The 19575-nt window shown below is 51.3% G+C and overlaps 1 protein-coding gene and 1 pseudogene across 13 annotated transcripts in view; both read right to left on the reverse strand.

Moving 5' to 3' along the window:
• The window catches only part of PAX8 (paired box 8), a 57764-nt gene extending 54139 nt beyond the window's left edge, over positions 1-3625 (reverse strand). For all 13 annotated transcript variants that reach the window (XR_012379738.1, XM_073897421.1, XM_073897423.1 and 10 more), the window contains exons 1-2: positions 3532-3625; positions 3078-3185 (exon numbers count right to left, since the gene is read on the reverse strand). Coding sequence is in view for 12 of the 13 variants with exons in the window: in XM_073897421.1 (XP_073753522.1) it covers positions 3078-3102 (25 nt within the window). In the remaining variant the exon portion in view is untranslated. The remainder of the gene's footprint in view (positions 1-3077; positions 3186-3531) is intronic.
• A 12808-nt stretch (positions 3626-16433) lies between these two features.
• LOC112821383 (small nucleolar RNA SNORA72) lies at positions 16434-16539 on the reverse strand (annotated as a pseudogene).
• Positions 16540-19575: the final 3036 nt, after the last annotated feature.

A 19575-nucleotide genomic window follows, 5' to 3' on the forward strand; every position in this document is an offset into this window, starting at 1 on the left:
CCAGAGACCTTGTTTTCAACCCAGGCAAGAAAACTGGGAAGAAAATAGATCCTTCCCAAAAGCATTTGGTCCCCTTTTCTCCTTTCTTAAACCAAGAGGAGGGAACAGGGCTTTGCAGCTCAGATCTAGGAAGTTAGAGCCATGTTCCTCCGTGATCTTCAGCCTCATTTGACCACTTGAATAACCTATTTTCAGTGGCTGGGGAAGAGGGTTGCCCCAAGTTATGGCACATAACTTTTAATGACAATCTGCTTGCTTTTACTAAACTCTCGTCTTCACTGATACAGTATTATTTTCATTTTAATATTTATGTGGCATTTATCTTTAAACATTAAAAAAACAGTATTTGCTTTAAAGGATCTTTGTTCCCTGATGCTACAAAATTCCAGTAGATTACTGACCGGAGCAATCAGCGTAATTCCCTAGGCGCTCTCCACAGCCCTTCAGAATAAAGCTTGTAGGGGGGAAAAAAAAAATAAGACCTCTCTTCAAAGCAAGATCAGCCGAGAGTGAGCCAGACCAGGGTGAGCTGCAGGGGCTGGCCGGGTGGGCAGAGGCCGCGCAGGAAACTTTTCTCCCGCTTCTTGGGTTTTTGTAAACGATGCGCACGGCCTCGGTCCCGCGAAAAGCCCCGTGGCCGCCTGCGCGCCCCGGGGAATTTTGTTCCAGAGAAAACTTAAATGGAAGCTTTCCAAGCAAGGGCAAACTCAGGAATGGAAGTGCCTGGGGAAAAGAGGGAAGCTGCTAAAACCCGAGAGAAATGGGCTTATAAAAATCGGAGTCAGCTTATGAATTTATCTTTACATATAGGCATCGGTGTTAAGTAAACTGATTAGAAAGAAGGAGGTCTCTGGCTCAGGTTTTCGTAAGGGAATTTAGAAAAGACATGGGATAGCCTTGAAATGTTTGAGCTGTGTTTTAGGCAGTTTTCTTCTGTTTTATTAGCATTAAATTAAACGAAAGGAGAAAGGTTCATTTTCCCTCCTTGCAGCTTTATTTCTTTATTTGTTTTGGGGAAGGTTTAGAAGTAGCCCCTCTGCCTTCCTTAAACGGAAAAATAACCTCTGTCCTGGACCTGCCAGGGAGTGGACGGCTCTCTCCCCAAACCCAAGGGCAATTTACATCTGAGCCAGTGGGGAATTGGCCTCTCATCTTCTGGGCCTGGTGCTGATTAAAAATAAAGTAAAAAAATAAATTGTGTCTTTTTTTCTTTCCTTCTTTTATCCCCATTTATTCTAATGAGTGCTTCTAGAATGAAAATTAGCGAAAACAAAATCAAGCCAACCCAAGGGGCTGTGACCTCGTCTTATTTCTAGCAACAACAGAGGGAAAGGGATCTGGTGCAGCACGGTAAATTCGAGGTCCCAGGGCACCCACTCCTACCATCGCCTGAAAGGTCAGAGGAAGGTCGGGCTGCGGGCGGGCGGGGCGGGGGGGGGGGGGGGGGGGGGAGATGGAATCGGAACCGAGCGGAATTGGCCGGGACCAGACTGGCGTAATATGGGGCACTAAGCGCTGAGCGCTCGGCCTCAGAGACCGTCCCGATCCCGAGGCAGGGGAGACGTCCGGTATTGTACCCTGGTTTGGCTAATGACTGCGGGGCTAAAACCTGGTCCTGGCCTCAGAAAGTGGTGAAGGAGCGCGCGCGGCGCCGGAGCGCGGCCGGGTAAGGGGAGCCAGGCAGGTCCGCTCGGTTCCCTGGCTCGTCGACCCCGCCGCTCCCGGGAAGGGCCGCGAGGTCTCTACTCCGCGCCCCGAAAGCTGCCCGTGCTCCCGCAGAGGCGGCCGGGACGGGACGACTCCGGCCGCGCTCTCCTAGGGGGACGGGGTGGGGAGGCAGCGTACTGCTGACTCCGTCTCCCACCCTAGAGGAAGCCAGAATGAGCAACCTTCCAGCGCCTCGCGGGGTTCCCCGCACCCCTCGTTGTGGGGCCTCGGCCCCCGGACCCGGGGCTGCGCGGCGAAGCTCGGACTCGTGGCGCTCTCGGCTAAATAGAGATCTCAGCCGCGCGCCGCGCCCGATCCGACCCTGCTTATTATAACAAATGTCCCGTTTGCCGTGCGGGACTTCATATTCCCCGAGAATTCATCTGAAATATTGATTTCCTCTCACTTCGCCGGCCCAAATCGATAGCGTTGCGCCCTGGCCTCATAAATCGCCTTCCCCGCGGCCCGCCCGGCTCCATCCATCACCGCGGGCCGGGCCGCGCCTCTGCCCGCTGTCCACACTTGCTGCGCGCCGGGGCGGCCGTGACCACCGCGCCTACCATGCCCACGGCGCCCGCCGGCCCCGACCCTGGGGCTCCGTGTCCGTTAACACCTTCCCCCTTTACCCCCCCCCCCCCCCCCCTCCCCCCCCCCCCCCCCCCCCGCACACACACACAACCCCGGCCTGGGCCAGGAGGCGGGGAAGAGCAGGCGCCGTGGTCAGAGACCCCCGAGCGCTTTGGAAGGCCCTGGGCCGGGTCGCCGCTGGGGAGGGAGGTTCGGCCCCGCCGGCCGCCCAGTGCTCGCAGGCCGGACGCCCCGCGCTCGGCTCTCCGCCTGGCCCAGGCTCGGCAAGGAGGAGTCCGAGAGCAGCCGAGTGTACTCAGAGGCCCCCCCAGGCCCGGACCACAGGCTTCTTTCCCGCCGGCTTGAGGGGTGCGCGGGGCTCACGGTCCCGCCGGGGCAGCCAGGGGCAAGAGCTGCGCGCACCCGGGCACAAGGGCTTAGAGGTCGGGGGCGGCCCAGGGCCTGAGAGGCACAGGATGTCCTCCCTTATGGGACATGCAAGACGGGGGTGGGGCGCGAGGGACACCCCTCTGACCCGCACGGAGAGCTCCTCACCGCTCCGTGTGGTCCGCAGAAACCAAGGCCTGGGGAGGGCGGCTCGCCGGGCCGAGGGGGACCTCGGGGCCTGAGAACGGCGAGACGGCCGCAGCGGAGAGCTAGGCCAGCGGCGCCCCCAGCTGAGTCCCCGCGCAGGTGGGTCCCACGAGCCCAAGCGTCAGCTCCCCAGCCCCACAGGCCCGAGCGCACGCACGGACGCACGGCGACGCGGGGGCTCCGGGGTCTCGGCAACGCCGCGTCCTTACCGGATCTGATGGAGTTGTGAGGCATCGCCGGGGAGTCGCTCGCAGCCCGCCGAGGGCTCAGGGCTTCCTCACGCAGGTCCCCGCCGCGCCCGCCGCCACGCCGCTGCCCTGCACAGACCCAGGGGAAAGGGCATGAGATTCGATGTCCCCTGTCTTATGCCTTCTCCCCGGGCCCTATCCCTTAGGCCCTCATCACGTGGCAGGGGTCGGAGGATTTTGAGGCGAAGGGTGGCCCACTTCGGCCTGGCTAACACACGTTTGCCCGGAGGATCCGGTATTAGGGGTCCTCTGGAGGAAGCTCCGAACTCCAGCCCCGTGCCCTCTTCCCCTGTTGCCCCAGCCTTATCCAGTTTAACTTAGGAGGGTAAAGGCTGCCTGGCTCCCTGGGCCCCTCTCCCTTCTCGAATCACCGCTGTTCCCCAGTCAGCTTTCAGCCAACCCCTGGGCAGCATACCTGGCCAGCCGGCCGCAGGCCCTCACTGCCTGGGTCAGCCCGCGAGGGTGCCCTGGGCCCTGCTGTCTCTCCTCGTTCTGAAGTTTGTTCCCATCCACCCGGCATCGCCGACCGGTTTTATCCCGCCAGGGCCCGGAGAGATGGGTCTGGAGAGACTCGCAGGCCGCGGATTGGCTGGCTGGGTGCAGGGGGGTGCGGGAAGGGGAGGATTTTGCAAGGGGGACATGGCTGAGTGGACTCAAGAGTTAGAAACATTCGCTGGAGCTTCTGTTTCCAGCGGAGAGAGGAGAGGGAGGCCGCTGAGCCTGAGGATGAGGGTGTCCAGTTCCTCCTGGGGTCACTGACCACCAGAAGTGAGACACCCTGCATCCCTTCTCTCACCCCCTGCTCCCCTCTGGGGAAGCAGCTTTTTCTTTTATAGGAGGGAACTTTTGGTTTTAAGCCTGTTTCTTAAGGTAGAAGAAGCCTGCAAATAGGGCTGGAGACAGGAAGGCCCCGCCTTCTCACCACAGGTGTGGACTCTTTCCAAGGCAGAACCCTGAATAGCCCCAGAACCCAGCACTCATAGTCTCCATCTCACCCAGACAGGAGCCACACCCTCGCACCATTAGATTAATGAAAATGGTCCCATAACCTTTTGGACGGGGCTTCTCCTCCTTCCAAACACACACAGCCACCAGCCAGTCCTTTGAGGATTTTGAACTTGGGAGAACAGCTCAGAGGGCGGGCAGTGAGGGTCTAGATCTCACTTCAGCAGGGAAGGGTGTCAGATGGGGACAGGACTGAGCTGACCTCTGGCCTAGTCTGGGGGAATCGGCAGCCTTGGGAGCTGGGGGTCCTGGGTGGGGAGAAGAAGGGGTGTCTTGGGTAGGAACGAGCTGCCTCCTCTTTGGTCACAGGTTTTTCTCTTCAGCCGGGAGGCTGGGCGCAGGGAAGATTGTGTGTGCCAACAAACGTGTTGGAACATCTTACAGGCTGGGGTGGGGGTGGGGGGCAGGGACTGGATGGTCCCCAGTCTCAGACCAGATGGCCAGACTCAGGAGCACAACTCTCCGCTTGCACTGTACTGTCCTCTAAGTACCGCGCGCTAACTAACCGATTGCGCCACTGGAGCTCCTCAGGAGCACAACTCCCTGGCCTGGAGGGACTGCTGCAGGATACAGAGGCCAGAGATGGCCGAGTGAGAGGGGGGCTGAAGGGGTAGAGGGAACAGGTTATTCAGGGGGATGTGCGTGTGTATGTACACGTGTGTGCACCCGTGTGTGTAAAAACACACAATTTTTCTTAACGAAAAAAAAAAAGTTTTATCTTTCAGGTTAATCCGCTTCTTCCTCCCACACAGACTTTCTTGATTTAGTAGAAATTAATCATTTTGTGAAAAGAAAGAGAAGAGAATATGCATATCCCTGAGTGGATCCTCCACGTTTGTAACAATGGCTCTAAACAAAAACAGTCGGGGCTTTACTGTGTTAAAAGTTTCTCCAAAATTGTTATTTAAAATTGCTCTGTAGTTTCCAAACGTCCAGATACTGTACTTCTCTGGAAAGACCCCCTGGAGAGAGAAGATCAGGGGTGCTGGGATGGAAGTGGACCTCAGTGCAGGTCCCATGGACACCACCATGGGCCAGTTGGCCACTCCGGTGCCCGCCCAGCCTCTGTAGAGGAGCTGTGGGGCCGTAGAGGTGAAGGCAGACTGTCCACTCAGGCTCCCTCCCACCGAGGAGGCAGTGCCCAGGTGAGTCCGACAAGCTCTGACCCAAATAGTTCTGCAAACCTCAGAGGGTCTTCCCAAGCCAGGGGGCTGATAGGTACCAATCACCATGGAAACTCATGCATCTATTCTTGCCAGTGCTTTCCCCCCCCCACCCCTTAACAAAACAAATCCACCCCTCCCCTTTTCTGGCAAACATTCTCAAAGGACAAAAACATCAACTTATCAAAACATTCTTGTCTCATTTGTGAGCTCATTTAAAAAAGTAATTTAAATATGAAAACGAAAAGTGCAAAAAGCCCATTCACACATCATGAGAGCACCCCTTTCCCAGACTACAGGTGACAGCAAGTGGCCAGGAGGAGACCCACCAGAGAAGTTCTAGAGCTAGCAAGTAGTGAGAATACAGTAAGCCCTGCTGAGGAGATAAACCCGGGCCTCGCGGTGCTTTCTAATTACAATCAGAAATCAGGCCTGGGTTCCTTTACTGCTTCTTACTTCCCTGCCACCAAGGTCAAGAAAATGGTTATTTTTAAAATTTTATTTTTAAAGATTTGTATTTATTTGACACAGAGAGAGAGAGAAAGAGAGCACAAGCAGGGGGAGTGGCAGGCAGAGGGCGAGGGAGAAGCGGGCTCCCCACTGAGCAAGGAGCCTGACTTGGGGCTGGGTCCCAGGACCTGGGGATCATGACCTGAGCCAAAGGCACATGCCCCCAACTGAGCCACACAGATGCCCCAAGAAAATAATTATTAATCAGCACCCCAACTCAAACTCTTTGACATCACTCTCCTCCTTTGCAAAATGAGAGTTTGAAATATTTATTTAAATATTTAAGTTAAATATGTTAAAATATATTACGTCTACTTAAATAAAAGAATATATATTTGGAAAATTCATATCCGTGATTTTAGTTACACATAAAAATCTTAAGCCTTCCTCTGATGTTACTTAATATTTCAAAATAAATTTAGCATCACAAATGAGAGACTCTTGGATCAATGGTACATTTAGAACACACTTTTAAAAGCCAACACCTCCTTCTCCAGCTTTTCTTAGATTTGGTGCCTATACGGTTTTCGTGCTGAGATTATCAACTGGCAACCTGTGGTTTAAACCCAGTTACAATTTTTTTGAACTCACTGTTTTTCCAAGAAAATGTAATTAATTGCCAATATGAAATTAGAGAAGAAGGAGTAACTCTGGCTTGCCTTTAAAAATTGGACAGATCTGGCCACAGATCTGAGTGTTTCTTTGTGGAAATAAATGTTCTTTCAGCTTTAACATTCAAAGAGTTTGAAATACATGCCAGGTATAGCTGCCCAACTCCCGTGAGTATTCTGTGATTTTTTTTTTTAAAGTTGACCTGCTGAGCTTTCAAAAGATGATCTTTCTTTCCAGGACTCGGCGGACATCGGCAGAACTAGCGGTCGGGGTTTGCCAGGGATGAGACTGAGGGCATTCCCTAGATGTGGGATTTTCGGTGCTAAAACCAAGCTGCCCTAAGCACAGCAGTTGGCCCTCATAGCTGACAGAACTGGGAAAGAGGGTGGTTTGGGGTTTTTATAAGCAGCTCAGAGTTTACAGGGGCTACTGGGGTGGCTGTTTAATTGCACAGGTGGAATCCTATCACCTTCTGGCTCAGGCTCCTTGGCCCCCTGAACTCCAGCATGGGCCATGGGCCTTACTTCTTAATCCCAAGACAGGGAGGGAATCTGGGACCCCTTCTCCCACTTTGACACGAAGTCTCAGAAGTTCCTCTATGCAGACCAGCCAGAGGCCAGCCTTGGGGGAGGATGCCCGCCCCCCAAGCCCTCCTTGCTTACCTGCCATGCCCCCTTTCCCCACATGGGAAACAATTCTGGGACTAAAGTGCATTTCCTGGGAGGAAACCAGCAGCTCTCTGCTAAGAGGTAGAAGGTGGGCGTTTCAGCCCTGGCTATGTGAAACAGGATCATCTCCTTTCTCTGAGCCTCACTTGCTTATTCAGTGGGATGTGGGTGCAGGTGCGGAGTAAGGAGGGTAAGACCGGCCTCATAGGTTTGTTGCGGGATGAACAGAATTATGAATGTGGAAGACCTTTGGAAACTACAGCTCTGCACAAAAGTTAATTATTGTTAGGCAACAAGGCCGGGCAATACTTTCAAGAAGGGCAGAATTATAACTCCTCTGAAATTTTGCTGGAGAAGTCCATTCCTTTAATCCCCTCTCAAAAGCACTGAGAGTTTTTCAAACAGCCCTGTGACCCACGGGGTGATGGACAGGTGAGCTGTGGGACAGGAAAGCCTGTGTGCTGTGGGCGTGGGGTGGGCTGCCATGGGGGCGGGGATGTCTGTGAGGGGAACAGTGTATGGTTTGACCCACCAAAGGAGGAGCAGAGCCAATGGCAGAAGGGGAGGGCCAGCGCCAGGGCAGAGCTCCCAGCCTCGCCGACCTCCCCCCCTTCACAGAGGGCAGAAGTGTTGAGGGCACCTGCAGGTTGTACTCTGCCTGCCCCGCTCCCAGCCGTGCCCAGTGGGGCTGTAGCCTCATGGGATCGCTACCCTGTCCCCACACCTCAGGAAATGGCTGACAGCCTGCCCAGAGGCCTCCTGGTGGCCCTGGCCCTGCTGGCGAATCAATCATTAATGAGCCCCTGCTCCACCCCTCCCCCTCAGGCTGTCCAAACACAGGAATAGAAATACAGGTCCTGGCGGGTGAGAGGAAAGGCCCGGGTGTGCAAGGCAGTCTGGAAAAAGCCACCATCGGCGCTGTTTGTCCGGTTGGTTTTGAGTTGGAGATATGTCCTGGGCACGTGTCTCTCAAGCTCTTTGCCTACCCTGCAGTGTCTGCCCCCCGGGGTGTCTGGAGGACCCCTGAGTAGGAAAGAGCTTCACTGGGGAAGCAGAGAGGAAGGTGACAGAAGGAAAGAACAGGAACAACATATACAGGGAGAGCACGTCAACTTTTTTCTAGTTTTAATAGCTTTTTTTTTTTTTTAAGTTACAAATAATTAGCAAGGCCCTTTTGCGGCCCATTTTACAGATGAGAATACTGAGCCCCAGAGAAGGTAAGTAGCATATCTAAGGTTACCCAGTTGGTAGGTTGTTGACTCAATGACCAAAAAAACCACTAGCGATCCAGGCCCTGCCTTAAGTGTTGGAAATACTGGCCACGCCACCCTACTTCCTCCCGCTCCCCAGCACCTACCCACCCTCCAGGCAGGAAGGAAGGTTCTGGAACCCAAAGGGTGGCCAGAGTAAGGTCAGACCCCCATGGCCAGAAAACTTTCCTGCCACAGGAAAGGAGGGCAGCTCACTTAGCAGGAATGCCCTCCCCTTGGCCAGGCCCTGGTCCAGCCCAGAGCAGCTGGAGTCAGGGCACAAGAATCTTCTCAGGCCAATGCCAGGGCACTGGAGTGGGCTGCCTTCCTGACCGCTGTTTCTGGGGAGGCGCCAAGGAAAAAACCCAGACCCAAGGCTCCTCATCAGACTCTAGGCCGGCTTTGTTCTCTGTGGCCTTGGAATGCCAGAGGTTCCTGCTGTTGATACAAACCACAGAACAGGGTATGGCCTCCCCTAACCCCTGGCAGTGCCCAGGGCGCTGATGAAAAGACCAAGAGACCCTGCTGGTTAGGGAGCAGGGTCGGGGGAGAGATTGATGGATAGAGAAGATTCAGAAGATCTCAGATGCCTTTTGCCCCCAGCCTTCACTGCCTGGCCCCTGGAAGGCTCCCTGCATTCTGAGCAGAGCAATCCTGGGCGCTTTGCCACGCTTTGGGTCTCGGCTGGACTCAAGACCTCTTGCATTCTGTTGTACAGCCCCTGACTTCCCTGCTTTTAGAGGGGGAGCCCTGAGGGTTTACAGCTTTGGACCCTGATTTTTGTATCTCTCCTCTAGTGCTCCAGCAATATGTCCATCCTTGCTGTTCTATGGCCCCCATAGGAAGGTAGACACACTATCGCCTTGAGGGAACAGGAAGCATAGAGTTTCTTTCTAATAAAAAGCACCACTACTATTATTTACAAGGTATCATCAAATGCTAGGGGCTCTTGAGTGCCTTATACACACCCAGCGAAGCTGGGTTTTGAGGCAGCTGGGGCATAGAGGTTGCTCTGGGTCACCCCATTGCTGAGCAGTAGAACCAGGATCTGAACTGAGGCTCATCTGAAACCTGAGCCAGCATTCTCTCCATTACCCCATGGGGTGCTTCAAGGGCGTGGACAGCCATGTAGCTTCCAGAAGGCTGTTGGAACAAACTAGAAAACAAACTAGAAAATGAGTCTTGTTTATCAGTTTCAGGGGCCACCTGTGGCCGATTGGGAAGAAGCTTGACCACTAGTAATGAGACCGAGGCTTCCTTGGCCCTCAGAGAGGCCAGGTAAATGAAAGAATAAAAAAAAAAAAAAAAAAAGAAAGAAAGAAAAAAAGAAAAGGTTGGGGTCACAATGCATTCTACCTCTCCCTCACGGAATTCCCACGCATTTGGCAAAGCGAAGACACCAAACTCATTTGTGGCAAGAATGAGTGAATCATCCACCCGTACATTTTTCTTTTTCTTTTTTTTCAGCTTTCTTGAGGTATAATTCACAAATAAAATTGTAGGATATTTCAGGTGTACATCGTGGTGAATGTGTGTATACATTGTGCAAGGGTCCCCACTATCTAGTTAATGAACCCATCCATCACCCCTCATGTTTCTCTCTCTCTCTCTCTCTTTTTTTTTTTTTTTTTTTGGTGAGAACCTTTAACGTTCTATTTCCTTGGCAAATGTTAACAGTGTGTTCTCTAAGCAAGTGTTAACAATGACAGTCTCAGTGTTTTACATTAGATCCTCAGACCTTAAACCTATGCAATTTTCTAAACTTTATTTATTTTTTTTTCTTTTTGGGCATATCATCTTTATATAAGGTAGCATTTCCTTTTATTTGTCCTAAGCGCTTCTACTTTGAACCTTACAGAGTATGTGCCGCGGTCTTGCTGATTTCTGTTTATTTCGTCCCCATTCCCTGTCAGTTACAGACTTTGATCTTGTCTGCTCTGAGACTTTAGTTTTCCAAGTAGAATTATTTCCCTCAGGCTCACTCCAGCAGAGAGAGAGCACAGAGTCCTGGGGAAGGATCTTTTCCCACTTGGATCCTGATACCGCCCTCCACAATGCAGAGATGGTGTAGGAGTCATGATGGCAGGGCTGGGAGTCTGGCAGCCAAAGCTAGAAACCTGGCACATTCCTGTACGGGCTGTGTGATTGGTGCCAATCACCCAATCCAACTTCTCTGAGCCCAAGTTTCCGAGTCTGAGAAGTGAGACAACTAACGGTACTTCTCTTTTATTATATTGTGGTGATTAAGTCAGACAAAGTGCTTGGAACGCAGCGGGTGCTCAGAAAATGTTAGCCACAGTAAAGACGATAGAGACCATTGTCTCTAAGTATGGTGTCACTGCCACCATCCTCAACACCAGAAGACACTGGAGGTTCCAAAGGTGGTCATGGAGTGAGAGGACTGGGGAGGAGGACTGAACATTCTGTAGCCTAGGGCCACCTGTCCCCCGGCATATGTGAGCTGTTTCCTTTCCCCCACCATCTGCGGATGTGCACTCACCCAGCATCCTGGCCCCTATCCTCTGAATGCCCTCTGAGTGCCACCCTCATGGATCAGAACCTGCTCCATTGCCTGAAGGGCCCGCCAAGTTCTTCAGCCTGAGAACTCCCCTCCCAGAGAGTGTTCCTGGGGCTCTAGAGGGTGGAGTCCAGAATAGAAGACACCCGTTTCTGGGAGGTGTCCAGAGCTCTGACTCTCCAGACTCAGCTTCGAGGTGGGTGATGTCTGACCTAACTGCCACGTTCTAATTCATTGAAAAGCCAGAGTCTTCGTGAGTTTTCTTTCTGTAGTTATTTATTTATAGCTTATATGCATAATATATCATAAATAATTCAAACAGTAATGACAAATGGCTCCTACCCTCCAGTCCTTAGCCAGAGGTAGCCCTGTTATCTATTTGATGTTTGTCCTTCCAGAACTTTGCTATTCGTACCTTATGTCTGTTACGGTAGAAATTATGACCTTTGTTTTAGGAGTGTGTGTTTCAGCATACATAGTAGCATACTGTATGTAAATCTTGCTCTGCAAGTTGCTTTTATTCGCTTAGCCATGTCTTGAACATTTCTACATGTCAGGACATAGCTCTACCTTGTTCTTTTGAACTTCTCAATCAGAGTCCAAAATATGGGTTTAATGCAGTCTAAATAACTGTCCCCCTTTCCATGTATTTTTACCTTCCACCTTTTTTTCTTATCAAAATTGGTCTGCAACAAACTCGTTGTGCACATGTGTGAATATTTTCCTGGAGAAATGGGAGATGAGAAATCAATTGTGGGGGCACAGGGTGGGCACCTTTAAAATAGGCAGGACTAACTGGCTTCCCAGCAGTCTAGTCTAGCTTCTCTCTTCATTGCTCTTGAATATTCCTTCAAAGATGGAAGGTAAGCAGGTCAGGCAGAGTAAGAAGGGAGGTACCTGTGAGATTTCCTAATCCGGGGTCATTGTCATCCTCTAGGCAGTGACCAAGGTGTACAAAAGTCAGGGTGGGCGCCCTGAGTGGGGAATGCTCTTCATCCTGAGAACATTCCTGACTGCACAGAACCAATCAGGGAATGAAGAGAGGGTACACTGCAACCCCCTGGGATCCCAAGGTCACCTTCACAGATCAGACTTCATTGTTATGGTCTTTCTTTCAGGATTTAAGAGAGAGCTGGCCCCTCATGCCTGAGACTCAGTTGCTCCATTCCAGAGCCTGAGGAATTGTGAGCTCAAAATCGGAGAGACCTGGGTTTATGACACAACCCTGCCCTGAGCTTTGTGATCTTGGGAAAGTCACTCACTCTGATTCTCAGGTCCCTCATACTTAGTAAAAAAAAAAAAAAAAAAAAAAAAAAAAAAAAAGCATATCATATTCACATCCTATCAGCAAGTTCTGTGAAAGTGGTTTGCAAATTGTTAAGAAATGGAGAAATGTGAAGGATGATGAATTTGAAGCAATTACGATGATGGATATAATGCCGGGGTTGCCTCACTGGAGAGCCTCTCTCTCGCATCCCTTCTCTCTCTCCTTCCCTCCTTTTCCCTGAATTTAGTTGCACAGATGTTTATTGAGCATCTACTAAGATTGGAAGAGGCTGTGTTGCCATGATTCCCTGAGGGGTGATGGGAATATTACGGCTGGAGAGAAGCAATGTTGTCATACTCAGCTCTTGACTCTCGATTTCATCCTTGGTCTGGTGGTGGCAGGTCGCAGCCCTGCGAAGACCCGATTGAATATAAGCACTAGTCCTGTCTTTTCTTCCTACATCCTCTGAAGGGCTCAGGGCTTGGGTCCCCAAAAAGTTGTAACCACTGCAGGCAGATCTGGCTCTTCTCACCTCAAAACCTCCCAATGGCCAAGGGGAAGTCTCTGTCTGATGACAGATCAGACAAGAGAGGATGGAGATGTCGGTCCAGGACGCAGACTGTCATAGACCGGCTGACGGACGGGATGGGGAGGGTGCGTGTGCCTCAAGTTGCCCCAGGGTTTTGGATTTCAAACCCCATCCCAACCTGGATACCAAGAGCCCCCCTGTGGCTGAACCATAGACAGATGCTCAACGGGATGAAGGAGGGGGTAGAAAGGTATCCAAGGTGTGTCTGCCTCTGCATAGGGCAGTAAAAAAAGAGCACAGGCTGACAGTCAGGAAGTTAGGGTGCCCGGCTTGGGACGGAGGCAGCAGGACCTTGGGGAGGTCACTCAGCTTCTCGGGCCTTTGTGTCCCCTTCTCCATAAAGAAGAAGAATGCGGGAGCTGGAATGTGTACTGGCTCCCAAGTAACAGTGGAGAGGAGAATTTCCTAGAGTTGTGCCGCCAGCGAAAACCACTCACTGTGCCGACACCCAAGTGTTCTTGTTTTCAGTACAAAGTGCTTAAGCCTATCTTCCCTTTTAATCTCATTGGGTTGGCTTTTGGGAGCCATTGTGTGAGCAAGCACTTTGAAAACCCTTAGGTTGTAATAATACCGTAGCCTGATACACTATAGTGAATAAATGCTGTCATATCCACCATTTCATTTAATACGCTGGTCAGTTCATACATCTATTACTATGCATTATTATGTATATCTACTATATAATAATGTAGAATACTACATATAATATCTATTATCAAATAGATAATATATCACTATATATAATAATACTGTATGTGTACATACTATTATATATAATATATATACATATATACATATATATGTATATGCTGGCATGAGATTCTAATATGTTCCAATGCATATTCAGTGGCCCCCTCAGTCACTCAGAGAAAATGACAAAACTTCCAAGTCCTCCTCCATCAGCGCATGCCACCCCGTCACTTCCTTCTCAGGTCTCCTTTCCTCTCCCCCTCTTTTATTCTGCTCCAGACACACTGGCTTCTTGGCCTTCCTCAGATATGCCAGGCTTGCTCTCACTCACTTAGCCCATGCTTGCCTCACCTCCAAGTCTTGGCCCAAACCACCTTCTCACTGAATCCTTCTCCAGTCCTCCTTGTTGCAGCCTTCTCCCCGACTCTTTATTCCTGTTCCTCTGCTTTATTTCTCTCTGCCACTGACATATCATATTTATCACTTATTTATTTGTTGGTCACCTGTCCCCCCCCCCCAACCACCCGTAACAGATAAGTGGCATGAGCATGGCAGCGAGTGCTCATCGGTTTTACTCACTTTTGTGTTCTCTGTGCCTAGAATAGTGCCTGGTACACAGGTGGGGCTCAGTAAACATCTGTGTTTGCATGAGTGTTTGATGAAATGAGTGTTAGCAACAAGGATAACAATGATTTTATTGTGAACAAGTGGTGCTAGGCACTGGACACACAGCAGCTAACAAGACAAACACTGGGCCAAAGTCTCAGCTGTGCATGCCCCTCATTGGTTCTTGGCAGCTGGTGGTAGAAGCAGAAACTCAGTAGCCCTTAACTTTTTACCTGGGAAAGCTGCTCGCCCGTTCCTTCTTTATTCCAGGCATCTGAGGATGCTCTGGGTAGCATCTAGGTGGAAGTTGGGCTCAAGCCCTGGCCAGGGTCAATGAGAGGTGTACAGGAAGCAGCCTCCCCTAGATTCCAAGGGCAGTGGGGGACAGCCAGACCAACCTCCTCCTCTTTGGCATTCAGCCCTGCCACCAAGGGCTCCAAATCTCTGGGCAAAGGTCACAGCACCTGCTGCCCAGAGGACATGTGACCAGAGTGCTGCTGAGTTGGAACAAGCCACACAATCAGGTCATTGTGCTAAACATGCAGGTCCACTTGCCAAGACACACCCCATTCCATCACTGCCAGGCCTTTCTGGGGCCCTGATTTACAGGGGCCCCAAACTGGGGAGGGTGTTGTCTCAAAGGTCTTAGGGGAGAAGGGGTGTCTTCTGGGAGACCCATTTACTCTGGTCTGCTCCGAGAGCCAGGAAGAAGTAGATCAGCGAGAAGCAAGCAGTAAGTCCATCCTGGCTTTAGGCCCCATGAGGAGTGGCAGCCACTGGCAACATCATTACTGTTGGACTCTTGGTGACACTTTGGCTTTAACCATTGTCCTCCAACCTTTGCTTTGGGTGGTTGAAGACTGCTGATCACTAACTTTGATATTTTAGAAATCCAAAGGTTTTCCTCCTATCATGACTGGGTCCAGGGATTCCCATGAAGCCCACTCTTGGAAGGAGATCTTCCTTCACAGAACCAGCAGTCCACTAGACAAGGATTTGGGGCTAGTGAACTCTGGGTGAACCTGTCAGACTAAAAAACATGGTGGGTGGGGCGTTCTGGAGAGCCAGACCAAGCTGTCAGGGAGTTCATCCCAGCTTCTCTGCTCTTAAGCTGAATGGCCTTGGGCAAGATACCTAACCTTTCTGAGACTTAGTTTCCTCATCTATAAAATGGAGATGATAATGCTTGTCATATATGATTGTAGATGATCTTAAACAAAATGAGGTCTGTAAAATATTGGCCTGCACCACAAGAATGTGTTACTGTCGCTAGAGGAATGAGGAGTCGGACAGGGCTTTGCAGCTTCTGCACACTCAGGCAATGCTTACTGGTAGGTTTCACTCCACAGGCCATTCAGTGACTGTAAGAGAGTCCCACCAAGCTTGGGTTGTTTATTTATTTTTTTTTCCTTATAGGTGACCCTAAGGGAGATGGCCTGATGCGGTAGCTTCCAGCTGGGTGGACACAGCAACCTTGATTTTAACAGTCAGGAGAATAAGGAATTTGCTTGTTACACTGCAAGATTCTTGAGCACCCGGCGTGTAGAGAGTAAAACAGAGGTGAATCTGCACTTGATCTTAGCCAAAAGTCTGAGAAGTGATAAGAGGTGAATTGGAGTCAGGGAGCTTGAAGTCCCAGGTGCTTCTTATGGGTTCAGAGGTCCCAGTTCTGCTTTGCTGTAGTCCTCAGCATACCTTTCCATGATGAAAGAGGGAAAGACAATAAACAGCACTCACCCTTTGCCATGTTACTTGCAGGAAAGATATTGTTTTACAGGCTGGGGTCCAGGCACCTGAGGGACCCTTGCCCATAACCCTGGTTCTTGAGCCCTGGTAGGTGATTTTTGCGTTCCAAGTTTTATCTCTCCAGAGTCATTCTCCAGAGGAACATCCTCCCTTCCCCACCCGTACCCACTGACATATGAAAGAAGGTCTGGGCAAAGGAGGAGGAGCATTACAATTATTAGAAGTTAATTTTTTTGGCATGTGTGTGTCCATTCTCCCACATCATTTGTTGAATAGACTCTCTTTTGCCCCATTGAACTGCTTTTGAACTTTTGTCAAGAATCCGCCGGACATATTTGTATGACTCCATTTATGATCTCCTAAGACCCATTAATCTATGTATCTCTCCATCTGCCAATACTATACTATCTTCGTTACTGTAGCTTTATAGTAATTCTTAAAACTGAGTAATGTGAATCCTACAACTTTCTTCTTTATGCAAAATTATTTTGACTATTCAAGTTTTCTTTGCCTTCCCATAAAAATTCTTTTACTTTTACTTTTACGATTCATTTAACGGCAAGTGGTAATCATCAAACTGGTAATGGTTATCCTCAACTTACTACACTAGTTGTGTTGTCATTTCTCAGGGTTGATCAGATAACGTAGGGTCAGACATTCCCCACAGAAGATGAATCATATGAATCAGAATCGGTTCATCACCAGCATTTATAAAACCAGACGTAGAAAAAGAACTAGGTCTGGGGACTCGTGCATGGGCTTAATATAGCGAATGTTTAGCCTGGGAGGAGCATTACAATTATTGAGCACCTACTTCTTCGTAAGCACCAACTAGGTGGTAGACGCTGTCCAAGGTGCTGCCTGTGTGCCATGTCCGCCATTCTGGGCGCTCTTACTCCTTTCTAAAGAAAAGGGCCCCGAGACCTTGAATTTTGGAGCTGGATAGTCTTGGAGGCTCTGCTTTACCACTTACTGGAGGGCCTTACCAAGTGACTTAGCCTCTTGCGGCCTCAGTCGCCTCCCCTGTGAGATGGGGATAATTAGAATACCTACATTTTGAGGGTTGTTGAAGATTAAATGGGATGAGATAAGCAAAGCACATGACACAGGGCTTGCTAAGCGCTTTGAAGTTCTTAGAGATCATGATGATAATAAAATAGCGCGGGCTTTGAAAGGCTCCCCCAGATGTTATCCTTGGCCTCAATGCTACCTGGAATTCCCGGCTACGCAGCAGAGAGGTCCTGACGCAGACAGTTCTGGGAGTCCAACCCTATTTCTCACTTGCCTAGTCCCTTGGGGCCATTTATTTCCTCCAGACAATTTTGATTCTGGGGTCTGAGAGTTAGGTCCCAGGGCGCTGGGCCAGCGGCGCAATGTCAGAGCTATTCCAAAGGACAGAAAGGCCCCTATTCTCCTCCAGGCGCCCTCGTCTGCGCGGGGAGGAGGGTGGGGTCGGAAGAAGGGGCCGCGACGGGGGCGAGCACCGCGTGGGCCGACTCCCTCCCCTCCCGGCACTGGCCGACTTGCTCTAGTTCCCTCCTCCCACCGGCTGGGTCTCCAGGTGCCTTCTTTTAATTAAAAGTCTTTAGCCTTCCGCGACACTGGCCCTCATTTGCATGGGAGCCCTCCCTTTATGCCGCCTCGGCATCAGAGCGAGCCAGGAGGCTAACCGAGCGTCCTCGCGCCGAGTTCCGGGACAGCCGGCTGGGCTGAGCCGAGCGCCCGGTCCCCGCCGCGGCACCCGGGGATTCCGCGGGCCGCGGGGCGGGGAGCTGCCGTGTTTCCAGCCGTTCTGCCGCCCGGCCTGGCTCGCCTGGCTCGAAGCGGGCGGGAGCAGAGACGCCCAAGGCTTCCCGGAGCCGGCCGGGCGTGGGCCAGCCTCCCGCTTCTGCGCGTTTACAGCCCGCGCCCTCTGCGGTCCTTGCAGCCTGGGCGGGGTCCTCTGCGTCTCTGCAGCCTCCGGAGCGGGTCTGTACGCCTCGGAATCCGCGAGGAAGGCGGGTGTTTTCGGATCGCCTGTGTGTGCCAGCCACTGGACCGAGTTCCTGGGGTGTTGCTGGGCCAGTCACGATTCCCGCCCCAAGGAACCAAGAGCTGATCAGGGGAAAATTGTATTGGCGATTATGCAAAGAACTGTGGTATCCAGGCAGAAGGTGGTTAAAAACTGCAGGAAGGCTTCACCTCAAGGGGCCCTGGAGTTCAGAGGAAAGCGGGAAGTGAACTGCCAGTTAATGCCAGTGCCTTACCTACTGGGAGGAGGGGGAGGAGGAGGAAGAGAAAGAGGGGGAGGAGGAGGTTCTGAAGCTTAGAAAAATCAGGCAAATTCACCAAGGTGATATAGATGGTTTAAGCCCAGGCCAGCCCTCCTCCTAGGCCCATCTTTTCCCACTCTGAAGGAGAGGAAGCATCCACCCTGGAGTGACCAGACTCCTTCCCTTCCAGGTGCTCATGCTGGAGTGCAGAAGAGAAACACAGACCTGGGAGACTCTAGGTCAAGGTCTTTGCTTCTGAGCCCATAGTGGGCTCTACCTCATGGTTCTGGTTTCCTCAGCAGACCTGGAGTTTTCTGTAGGACCTCCCCCAGTCTGTTCAGTGCCCCATCCACTGGGAGTCCCTCCGTCACCAGCAGCCCCAGTGTCTCAAGGCCAGGGAGAGGAGAGCAGTCAACCCTTTCTACGTAGCAGGCCCAATTCTTAGAGATAAGGAAGAGGAGTTGCCGCAAGCGCCGCTCTGTCTTTGCTTCCATTTTCACTCCTCCTTTTCTCAGATTGATTCCAAAGACCTCCCTTCTCCCAAATTCTGTGAACTAGTTTAACTCCTCCTTTCTTCAAGTCCCCTTTCCCCTTTTCATTTCCTTGGACTTGACAGACACCATGGAGTCCTGGAGTTACTGTGACTTTCTCCAGGCAGAGTGCCTGATGCAGACTAGACAACCAATAATGAATGGATGCGTGGGCTCAGACTCCAACTCAGGCTTCCATGGTAAAGACAGAGGAGGCAAGAGACATGGACCAGCATGGGGAAGGGTTAGAGCCCCTCGTTCACTGGCTTGTTTCCCCACCATCCCATAGTCGTCTGCAGTGTAGACAGCAGGCTATCGTGCCATCAGCCCATCCTACAATACTCCGGAAGAAGGTCGGCGGCATTCCCACTCACTTTACTACGTGAAGCCTCTGGAACTGGAAGTCTGAAGGACTCCTTTGCCTCCTGGAGCCAGCCCAGCCCAGCAGACAGTCAGCTGACAGTTCTTCAGGTCCAGGAGAGGGCGGGGTGAGCTCAGGACTTATTTTAGAGGTGAGTTTTCAAGGCATTTTCAGGAAGGCATTCCCCTTCCCTGCTAGTTGGTGGAGCACATGGTACAGAAGTCTTCCATTAGCATTTCTTGGCCATGCACCCCAGAGAGGGCTGAGCTCTCCCTTCGCCCTTGCCATGGGTGCTCGGGCAGACTGGGGGAGGTGAGGAGGCTGCCATGAGCAATGGCAGCAACAAACACCTCCAGAGCACTTTTCAAAAGCATTACCTCATATCATCCTGGCGAGCAATGGCTGACGTTCTTGTTGATCTGCTTCATGGATGAGCAAAGTAAGGCTCTGACAGGCTAAATCATATATCCAGGGTTGCCTAACTCCTGAGTATTGGCCAGGATATGGCCAGAGACTAGAGTGGTTAGGAAAGGCCATCTAGAGAGCAAGTGGGGCCTGGAAAGGACCCCCACCTTTCCAGGCTTGCCCAGGAAAGTGGAATCTTCTTGAACAGGACACTTGAAAGAACACCTTCCTTGAAATGGCCTCCAGTAGGTCTCTCCTCTAATTTGGACACTGCGACTGTCAAGATG

The sequence above is a fragment of the Callorhinus ursinus genome, unplaced genomic scaffold (assembly GCF_003265705.2).
Source record: "Callorhinus ursinus isolate GAN/ISIS: 27379988/994484 unplaced genomic scaffold, GSC_fseal_2.0 scaffold10, whole genome shotgun sequence".
NCBI classification, from domain to species: Eukaryota; Metazoa; Chordata; class Mammalia; order Carnivora; family Otariidae; genus Callorhinus; species Callorhinus ursinus.